This window comes from Polyodon spathula, chromosome 3, assembly GCF_017654505.1.
Source record: "Polyodon spathula isolate WHYD16114869_AA chromosome 3, ASM1765450v1, whole genome shotgun sequence".
NCBI classification, from domain to species: domain Eukaryota; kingdom Metazoa; phylum Chordata; class Actinopteri; order Acipenseriformes; family Polyodontidae; genus Polyodon; species Polyodon spathula.
In genome coordinates, this window is record NC_054536.1 from 72,374,549 (window position 1) to 72,385,861 (window position 11,313).

Below are 11,313 nucleotides of genomic sequence, written 5' to 3' on the forward strand. Positions count from 1 at the left end.
AAGCCTGGTTTCCATACGCACTAATTAATGATCACTTTAATGCGCGCACTAAAATGAATGCCCTTTAGTAAATGCCATGTCAATACAGCTCATCTCATTATTATGAGATAAGCTGTATCAGCATACATTACCAAAAAAAGCACATATTCACTCTGATTACCATAATGTGAAGCACTAAATTTAGTGGGCATGATAATTGCACGCAATAATGAATACAATTGCAATAGTAAACACGGAAATCAATAATGCGCACACTAACTGGAATTTTGGTGCACCAAAATGTCTAGTGCCCTTTTGTAAATGAGGCCCAATGAGTGTTAAACACAATTTAAATTTGTCACAGTGGGTTATTTACATTTTTATATTTCTGCTTAAGTCCAAACTCCAACTTTACAGGACACTCCTTGTGGATTGAGGGAAATAAGACTGTACCTTTATTCACAGCATAATTTTATATCTTTAACTATTTCTGCTGTGGGACAATGGTATAAATAATGTGCCAAGTAGAGAAATTCACTTATTTGCCATACAAAGGAATATCCATGCAAACAATTAAAAAAAAATGGATAGCTACAAATGTCTTGTTTAATCTGCTCGCTTGAGCTAGGAATATGAAGGAGAGTTTTCAAATTATCCTGATACACTAAAGAAGGCATTATCCACAGCATTTGACTGCTTGGTTTTACCTCATGACGTGTGTCATTCTCTCTCATGAATTGGCAATTAAAAAAAAAAAAAGGACAAACTAAAAAATGTCTTATAGCTTCAAATTAAGACCTATTGGCAAATGGGTGGCTCTGATCTGTGGCCTCACTGTCTGAGGTAGTGATTGAGAGTTTATGCAGCTGGTCCTCTGACTGAAGGATGAATTCCATCCACTCCTGACACTGCTCCTCCACTGTGGGTCCTTGGCCTCCGTACTCTGGTGGGAGGATGTTTGCCGGAAAGTGCTGACACAGGGTTTGTTCGTAGATACTGCCATGCAGGTGGATCTAAAAACAACAGCAATAATAATAATAATAAATAATAATAATAATAATAATAATAATAATAATTTCCTGATAAAGGTGACTTACCCGCTCTTTTATTTTTTCTGACAGAAAGGGCTTAATAACAGCAAAGGCTGCGTGGAAGAATATTGGCTCATTAATCAGATGGATGCCACGCACTTTCAGTGGGAAGGAATCCTGGAAAAACAACATATAAAAATATTTATTAGGTTTTAGTGTGAAGTATTTTTACCTATTTTTATGGTCATAGTTCTTCAATATAATATACACATTTTAAATCCCATCCATTTCAAAGTTTAGGGTAGCTGTATTAAAGGTTATTTACTTTGAAAAACCACCTTTTAAAGAAAAAAAAATATATAAAATGTAAACAATCCTGATATACCTGTCACATTACAACTGCTGGCTATAGGACAGCATGCTAGAGAGTAATACAACACCCAGAAGACCTCATGAAAGACCGCACCCAGTGTTCTGGCTAACCCTTATCAGCTTTTAACCTACAACCTTTACTTTCATATAAACTAAGTTTTTGGTTGAGCATTGAAATAGTTTTCCATTGGTATTGATAACTCCCTAACCCAAATCTAATCAGCACCTTTATATAAAGGGTAGTTATTCACACAGTTTTGAAAGAAATCCATTCCACATGCAATTTGAGACATACAATATACAATACTAGGAGGTCAAAGACTATGGAAGTCTAGATCCCCTAACACATTCCAAGAGAGTTGTACCTATAAGGGTTAATGTTAGTTCAATTCATCATGCAATGCACAATAAACATGGGAGGTTTATGAAAAAAAAAAAAAAGTTATTTCAAGTCTGAACTTTTTTTTCTCTGCCACTAGAGGTCGCATTTCAGTCAACAGAAAATAAAACCAATTTTAAAAAATCTGTTATTAATTAAAAGTTCGTTTTACTATAAGGTGACCTGGAGATTGTTAAATTGTTTAGATTGGTATAGTACCTGTATCACGGATTTGCATACAAGCATGCTTGTACAGGTGAAGAAGCGAGACTCAATAGTCTCTCTTAATTAGAGTCTTCCATTAATGAGACAAAAAGCCCTCATGAGGAACTAACTAGTGGTCTTTAATAGAGAAAATGCTCGGCTCAAACGTTTCAAGAATGTAATGACAAACAAAAACAAAACAAATGCCATGAATGATAATTGGGTGAGAAATGTATTTAATTGTGCACACCCTATGTATTCTGCCTTTTACAAAGATAGCACTACATATACTAAAATAAGGTAATATAATTATTTGAAAAAACATTTTACCTGGATGTCTTTATCAATATCATCTTAGAAGAACTTTTTTTTTTTTTTTTTTTACATATCTAGTTTTTTTTTTATTTTTTTTGTAGTACTTTGGAATAGTATAAAAATATGAAAGGAGTCCTTTTGTTGCATAAATTGGGAATACCATATGTTCCAGTGTGTATTGGTTTTGTAGAATAGTATTGATATAACATTTTTAATGCATAATCATAAGTTTTCATATTGTTGTTTGTTATTACTTGTCAGTTTGCATCTATGTTTAAATACTGCAAAAGATACCAAAGTTCTGTGACCTGACCATAATTACCCACATTACAAACTACATTTGTACATTAACTGAATATTTTACTGGAAAATTTTAAGTTTTTTTTTTTTTTTTTTTTTTTTTTTTTTCTCTCATGTCAAATTGTCCTCATTGGCTTAGTTATATTTTTAAAGATAGTCTACCAAATGAAAGTATTATAATTTCTACTGATTTTTCTCTGTAAATACTAAAAACCGCCTTGATTAAAAAAAAAGAAAAAAAGATAAAGATAAAGTAGGTCATTGAAGATGATAATTTAATCATTAACTGGTGCTTAAATACCTGATCTAATAACGTGATCAGTAATCAGCCAATAAAATTCAACCAAATGTTTTTTGTGTGTGATCGCAAAGTACAGAAACTTCACACACCTCATGGGTTTGCCCAATCACCATTGCCGTTTATGGGATGAACTAGATTGTCAAGGTTACCTCAACCAAGCTTTTCGCAGAATGGTTTGTTTTGTTTTTTGGTTTTTTTTTTTTAACTAACCTCCTCTTAGCACACACACATGCAAAATTGGGAAAGGCAAGCATGACATACTTTCTATAACAATAAATACAAAAATTAAAAAATGAATGTACAATAAAACATTTTATGATGGGCGCAAAATATAATAAAAGTGGATATGTCTCTATCCAAATTCTTAAATTACATGACAGTGGATTCCTTGACAGCAAATATATGTATACCACCAGTAACTGGATATGTTTTTTTTTTTTTTTTAACTACAAGAGTAAATCAAGTGCCCAGGACAAAGTAATGATACATTTAGGGTTAGGGATGGAAATAGACACTTAATGTATAGCAGGTTAACCCATTCCAGGTTTTAACATGAGCTTAATCAGCCACAGTGTATAGGTTACAAGCTCAGTTGTGTCATATTAAATTCTTAATAAGACCAGGAATGGATAAAGCTGCTATGCAACATGTGCCTAATTTCCATCCCTGTTAGTTTACTTGTTTTTAAAAGTATTACTTTACAAATAAAAACCTACACATTAAGTTGGTTAGGTAATAGTTTGGTAACTAATGTTAATCTCAAGCTCTGAAACTAAAAAAGAAAATCAGAGCAAAACAGAATCAGTTAATCTACAAAAGCAAACCAGGTTAATAGTTAAGAAAATGACAATACGTTTTAAAAACAACCCTCTGCAAATTACATTCAATAGTTTAAATATTTAAATAAACTTTTTTTTGATATGTTATAATAAACAGAGATATAGAAATAAACTTACTGTAAGTACTGCAGACATTTTTTTGGCCAGAGAGGGGGTTATCTGAAGAGCATGAGAAAATCGCCAGCCCTGGAGATCAAAGATGGCCTTCAGTCCATTCCTCTGTGTCTCAGTCTCCTGGACAATCAGTTCAGATGTGATGAGACTGACACGAAATACTTCATAGGCTGTGTGGTGCGTTGGGTTCCACTGGCCTATATATATATATATTTAAAAAATTTACTCTACTACAATTTATTTGTTAAGAAATATAAGAAAATAAAGGGGTATAGCACTGATCACATGTCTTTAAGTATTACAATACTGGTTATACAATAGGTTGCTACAAACATCATAATAATTAATATGTTCTCCACATGCAATGTTTTTCCCATGACGCCAACAGTGCAAAGTGACTTTACAGCGACACTGGAGTACTGACAACAATAAAAATAAAAATACTGCAATCTTAAAACTTTTCCTGAACCTGCGACTTGCCAAAAATAAATAAATAAATAAATAAATGCCATCAAGGTCTCCCGATTCATCCATTTAGTCAAGTTTTCAAGGACCAGAACTGAAATTGGATTTGGCAATTGAACAAGCCACTGCTACGCAGCACTCATATCTGAGCATCACGAGGCACAGTTCTGACAGCAAAAAACTTTTTTCAGTTTTTACCAAGCTAGTTAAATAGGTCAGAGACTGATTTGTATACAACACCATGGACTTCAAAACACTTCCCTAAACTTGACATCTAGTAATTCAAGTAAGTCTCTGTGGGATGAACTTGAGTCATTGCAATGGAATGCAAACCTGGGTAGCCTGCCAGTTGCAGCTACATACATTTTAGTTCACACACTTACCAATTCATGTTTGAACCACCAAATGCTGATAAAATAGTGCTTGTATTATATATCATCCACAGTTCCATATCATAATGTCAATATCTCTAGAATACTGTACCTCAGTGCAAAAAGGAATCAAATATAACCAATCGGCAATTAGATTTTAGTTAATTCGACACTGTGATGTAAAGCTTTTGGCGATAGCTGTATTTTTTATTGGATGATACACAAACAAACATGACAGTGAGAATCATAAAATGCTTTGTATCAGACTGGAAGCCAGTATCTTGGCATTTGGTCATCATCTGGAAAACAAAGCCGCAAGATTGTAATATAGCAGCCATATTAGGTCAGAGATAAAAGTAATTGGCACATTTTATTGGAGTTGTTTATATTGAAAGTTCAGCTGTATCACATGACTGCTGTCAAATGTTTCATTTTTATAATATGGAAAGTCCATCCTCAAACTTGACCCAATACCAAGGCACCTTTGATGCTCCTGCAAAAGTGTGACGTAACAGGAAGACCAATAGAACATTGTGCTTGTTGCCTCTCAGAAAGTTGCCAATCTGGCATCAACTCTTCTGAGACACTAGAAGAAATCTGTTTTTCAATCAGCAGTAGGTTCCAGGCTACCAGACAATATAACAAAAAGTATTACTGTGCTACTGGCATGTTATGTTTGTCTTTTTATAAGACAAGAAAAGGGTTTATTTTAGACTGCAACATTTTAACCAGAAAAAAAAAACTCTTTGAAACAAGTAACACATTTGAGACACTAACTACACTTGAACCCAAATGATATCAGATTGATCCCTCCTCAGTACAAACTACTGAATAGTTACCATTTTACAGTATGTGCTTTACCCTATGAATCCTAACGCCAAGTATTTGTTGTTTAAAGAAATGATCTTTGTGATAGCTGGCAGCTCTTTCATTTCACAAACATATTATTAAGTTAATCTGTTATTTTAATATTACACATGCTTCTTAGACTTGCAGCCAGAATGCCTTTGTACTTGAATCACAACCATTTTTGCAGTTGAAAAGGGGTACTTATAAAGACACGATTAGTGTAGATGAATAAGTTTGCAGGTACTGGCTGTACTGCTTGCTGGTATGAATAGGTATGTGATCTTAATTTCATAACTTCTGGGGAGCATGACACACTATGACACCAATAAGACAAATAATCTTTCTAATGTCAAATGATCCCAGGTGAAAGTTCAGAAATGTTACCAATCTTATTCCCCAGTTTATTTATGATCCATAAATAGAAAAGCTATTTATAAAGAAAAGCTAAATAAATCTACATAACACAGTGAACTGAACAACAGCTAAGGGCTATAGAATTATTTTTATTTAGACTGTTAGTTCTCAAAATATAATGTCAGTACTCGTGCCCAATATCTCAAGAAACACTAAGCTTCAACTTTCAGTAAAGACCTTTTTTATCAACCATGATGGTTTCATGACTACTACAAAACATTGCCAGTAAAGACAACAGTTACTGTGGTAACATACCAGGGCTTTATCCTGCTTTCAAAATACAGACTGTTTTTCTGGCATTCTATGTTCACATGAGGGACATTTTCAATTTTTAATCTCAACAATGAAAACCTGAGAGAAAGTGTCAAAGAATGACCATGTCTTCAACATCTTTTTTTTTTTTTGCCCATGTGTGTTGGTCAGAATTCAATGTATTTTCAAACAGCAAATGCTTGGCAATGCCTGTCAAGCTGGTTTGAGCAGCTTTGGAGCTATGTGATTGTAAAAGTCATGGCACTCTAGCTTAAAAATGCTCTTGATGCAATCCCAAGAGTACTCAGTGTGTTTGTTGTGACACCAAAGACCTAAATCAAGAAGTACTCAGCACAGCTAGCACCAATTTGCAGGAATATGTACAACATCATCTACATGTTAAGAATATAAAGCATGCTTACTTGTTTATTAACCTCTTATGTGTGCACGTGATTGTTATCCGCTTAGATCATTATTTACCATGATTTCTGCATGCCTGAAGGTGTGTCAACTGAGTATTTAAATGGAAACAGAAATCTCAATTGCAAATCCCTAGTGGTTATTTTCCAAACTTAATAACTTTACCTTTTGGGAGTGGTTGAAAAAGTTTTTTTTTTTTTTTTTTTTTTTTTTTTTTTGTTTTTTGCTGACAGAGTGAGTAAGCCTGGTAAACAACAACAGACAAAAGTATTGGGTATAACCAGGTTTTAAAAATAACATTTGTGAAAACGTATATAAAAGTATCCCTTTAAAATAAAGTACTAACCAATTCTGTAGATCAAAACTCTACTACCGCTGGCATCTCGTGACCTAAGCACACCATGGTAATTATTACGGAGCAAGCCAAGGACTGCGGATGGATGCAGATTGCCGCTTATTTCAGGACACTCTTTCCTCCACTTGTGGTAGTTAATCAATAACTGTGAAGAGAATGTACAAGGACATACCAGTAAATATGTGCTGATCCAAAAACTAAACTATGGCTTAATTTAACTGAATCTTTCTCTTTTTTTTTACGTTGGTGAAATTGGGTTTACTTCACTTTCCTGGGATGCAAAATTGCCTTACAAAAGGGACCTCTGCTCACATTGATTGCAATGCTTATTATTTACTGTGTTTTAATACAATTAGCCATGCTGTATCAATTGTTGTAGATTTTAGATAATGCCATTTGGATAATTTACTACAGTTCTAAAATTAGAATATTTTCTGTGTGTAGACTTAAACTTAGTTTCATGTATGGTCATTACAGGAAGTGGAGCCAAAAAGCAAAAAACGTTATTCTTCCAAAATCTTAAGAATTCAAGCATCAAAGGTGAAAAGTTATTATGTGTTGTATGCAGATTGGGATTGATCTTAATCTTAAATCCTTAATGTACAGAATTAGTTGTGTGTGTGTGTATTGTAAATGTTATTGTTTTAGTCCCATTTTGCCATTGGAGTTCCCTCAAACGAAGCCCTTGCAATTTCTAGTGACCACTTTGGTGAAAATTAATAAATAAAATATATGCTCTGTAAACAATGGCCACTAAAGCAACACGTGTACAGCTATGGTAAAAAGTAATGCATCATTTTAAAATTTTAGGAAACTGATTGCATATATATATATATATATATATATATATATATATATATATATATATATATATATATATATATATATATATATATATATATATATATATATGAGCAAAATGTATATATTTTATTTGACATCATGTAATCAAAGAAACTACCAAATTATATCGCAAAAGTCTACTGGAAGCCATAATAGTAGTACAGTACTTCAAACTGTATTTTTCAAAATGGCAACTTTTTACATTTTTGTCGATATTTTTGTCAGTATATGGAAAACTAAAAAGTGGTATGAAAGTCATGTTAACATAAGATTATTCAGCATGTTTCATTCGACTTTATGAAGCAACATTAATTAATTCTATAGTGTGATGCAAAACATTTAGCCATAGCTGTACTGTACAAATATAGTCAGATTTAAAAACAAAATGTTAAAGTGGTAACAACTGTAGATAGTGTGTCCTTGAACAAACGTTTGTATTAATTAATTAATTAACTAACTAACTTGTATTACAGTGTAGCTTCCACAAGGTAGGTTTGCAAATGTAACAGGCAGTGTTTTGTGATACACTGCCATTACGGATTTTGTCCCGTCGGTTAGATGAGATGTGATGAGATGAATTTAGGTTAAAAGCTCAATAACTACAAATGCAGATGGTGCAGATTTTGCATGGTGCCTGTTCTAAACGTTGCCAAAATTTTCAGTGCAAACCCCCCACTAAATCAAACACATATAAGTAGCGTGAGACACATCAGATTAAAAACACATTTTACATTAAACAATACATACCGGCACTCCAGTCACTTGCTTTGTCAGCTGTAACTATAGCAAGCACGCCTATATACTTTCTTTTTTTTCATAATACTTTAACACTTTTCAACTGGCCTGCCCCTCACCCTGCCTGTGAATCTGTTATTGGGTTGGACAGGTACTGTTCATAATCTTTTAATGCAAAATATTATGTTAGCCACCGCTTTCAGTCTTACTTACTTTTAGTGACAAGTCAACATTGAAATCTCTGGCTCTAAGAAACCTTAGCAAGAACGTATCACTTAATTCCAGTTGTCGTTCACCCTCCTTATCTGCCCTCTGTCTCAATTCGATCAAATAAGGTTGTACCAAAGGAGAGTCGTCCAGCAAATCGTTCAGTATCACAGGCAAGTCCGACTCCCCTTCCGACATAGCACCGGATGAAGTTTTAAGTTTGAGAATGTTGGCTAAAAAAGACGCAGAACGACCGTCTTCAGAAACTGCAGGTGAAACAACAGTCCCTTTCCTTCAACACTACACATGAAAACTGTCAGTGCAACAGTGTTTCAGAAGAACAGGGCAGCGGTCTTATAACATGCCAATCTCAAGTGGGCTTTCACTTACGGTTGTTTGCCGCAGGGAATAAATAAACATTCAACGATGGCTGAACTTCGACCCAGAATTTAAGAATTTAGAATCAGTTATTCGACATTCAGCAGGCATGCTGAAGACTTTCTGCATGCCAATGAGCTTTTCTAGCAAAATTCAAATAGGAATAACTTTTATTTCTGATTATAGTAAGAATAACATGCAAGGCAAGTGTTTTAGAATAATGTGTATTATATTGAATATAAAGCAACTGAAAACACTATCGACAAATATAGAAAACAAAGCGAGCCATATACAAAAGTCCTATCATATCATTGATCATAGGCAAAATAAATACCCCCCCCCCCCCCCCCCCAAAAAAAAAAAAAAAAAAACAAAAAAAAAAAACGAGTGAAATCAATAAAGAAATGTTACGTAATACATTTACAAGCTAATATCATACACAATCACAAAGACTGAAAGCTTCAGATTCTAACTACAGGACTGTCATCATGTATATGTGGTCGCTAACAAAAACGGTATAACCTCTAAACTACAAACACCAATGCAATTGTGTGCGCATGATCAAGCGGAGCAAGGCCTGGCTGTTCAATGATACTATTTTGTTTGCCATTTGGCCTGTACCTTACAGCTGGGTGTTCCTTTATTTGCCCAACTGTTTTTACAAGCAGATTAGCGCGTTTAACATTACAAGGCCTGTTTTGTCTTTCCCATGCCTACCTTCAATCTCAGCACCCTATACTATAAAGTAATAAAAAAAAAAAAAAGTAAAATACAAACATTTAGTGAACATTAACAAAAGCTAAAATACTTTGTTGTTTGATGACTCTTCAATTATACAATTTGTTCTAAATATTCATAGCCAAAATTGGAAGGAAAAATAAATAAAAAATAAAAGCTTATATTAAAATAATACAGGCATTTCTACAGATTTTAACAGACTAATAGACATTCAATGTTGACATGATAATATAGGCATTCTTAGTGATATCTCCAGAATAATACACACAGTTGTGTAGATTTCTGCAGACAATGTACTACATGTAGTTTTAATAAAAACAATAAAACCAGGACTTGGGACCCATTTAAATAACCAAACTTCACCCATTCAAGCCAGGGAGCCAGCAGGTTTTAACATCTGAAATAACAATACAATATCTATTTTAAAAAAGGACCAGCATATGGTCTCATTATTGCTATTGTGGTTTTTACCAGACAAGAAACACTTGCAGTCTTATTTTGGGCTGAAATCAATGTACTGTTTACGTTCCTGTAGCATTTGAGAGGGGACCATTACACAAAATAATAATTGTTACTGCCTATACACTTATCACATAGCAATGATATTCAAGTTTTGTTTCTTCATCTACTATTAACAATGATGTAATAATGCTATTGTAGCGATCTCGGTTCCCGCAGGCAGGCGCATCACACAGGACGAGGCAATCCACACACAGGCGGAGGGCAGGCAAAAACCCGGGATCTCTCGCACTAAAGCATAGCGCCGATACTGCTGTATAAAAGAGCCGGCTCCTTTGCAAGGAGCATATATCGGTTTTATGTCTTTGTATGTGATTACGTCACCTACCAGCCTAAAGAGATGTCCACTATGAATGGCATGTTGCACGTTTGTACTGTCCTGTTCCGTTTGTGGGGTAAAATGAAGAAGAAATCCCTCAGGCAGTTGTTCTGCACTGGACGTAAATTAATTATGTACCTGGCACTACACTTCTAGGACGGATGGCTCAATAAAATTGCTTGCATATATTTGAAGATGGGAGAATTAAGCAAGTAGTTCTGAGTTTATACATCTGCCCTTGTTAGATTCAGCTTTCAACTGTCTTTGCACCATTAAAAAAGATGTCACTTTAGAAGTGTCTTCAGGATCAGAGAATGACCTGCTACACAACAATGAGACCTGAAAGTAAGAAATCCAAACTTCAATCAAGTATATTGCCAGATATTATTTTTTTATAAATTAAAGCTACATGACTGGTATAGGTGATCGTTTCAAAATGTCAGACCTACTTAGTGCTTACTTAATGCTCAATTGAAAGAAAGCTATTTGATTAGTGGACGTAATTCGAGTATCCAATCAGAATTTTGATAACACAAGGCTGCGTATCCGCAAAAATTGTGTCAATATTTTTAGATTAGCTTTGAAATTCGGTGTGCGGTAAACGGGTTTAAAAC

At 34.1% G+C, this 11,313-nt stretch overlaps 1 protein-coding gene across 1 annotated transcript; it reads right to left on the bottom strand.

The window, feature by feature from the left end:
• Window positions 1–497: 497 nt before the first annotated feature.
• ttpa (tocopherol (alpha) transfer protein) lies at window positions 498–9,114 on the bottom strand. The gene is made up of 5 exons (XM_041245842.1): window positions 8,752–9,114; window positions 6,952–7,105; window positions 3,838–4,031; window positions 1,077–1,187; window positions 498–992 (listed from the first exon to the last, which is right to left on the bottom strand). The coding sequence occupies exons 1-5, from the start codon at window positions 8,941–8,943 to the stop codon at window positions 771–773; spliced, it is 873 nt and encodes a 290-aa protein (XP_041101776.1). The 5' UTR covers window positions 8,944–9,114; the 3' UTR covers window positions 498–770.
• Window positions 9,115–11,313: the final 2,199 nt, after the last annotated feature.

Bases quoted from the DNA above. Each gene is read 5' to 3' on its own strand.
- ttpa (XM_041245842.1), bottom strand. From the start codon at position 8,943: ATGTCGGAAGGGGAGTCGGACTTGCCTGTGATACTGAACGATTTGCTG. The intron at 4,032-6,951 runs GTTAGTACTTTA...ATATATATATAG, and splicing joins AGTTTTGATCTACAGAATTG to GCCAGTGGAACCCAACGCAC. The intron at 993-1,076 runs GTAAGTCACCTT...TGTTGTTTTTAG, and splicing joins CAGAAAAAATAAAAGAGCGG to ATCCACCTGCATGGCAGTAT.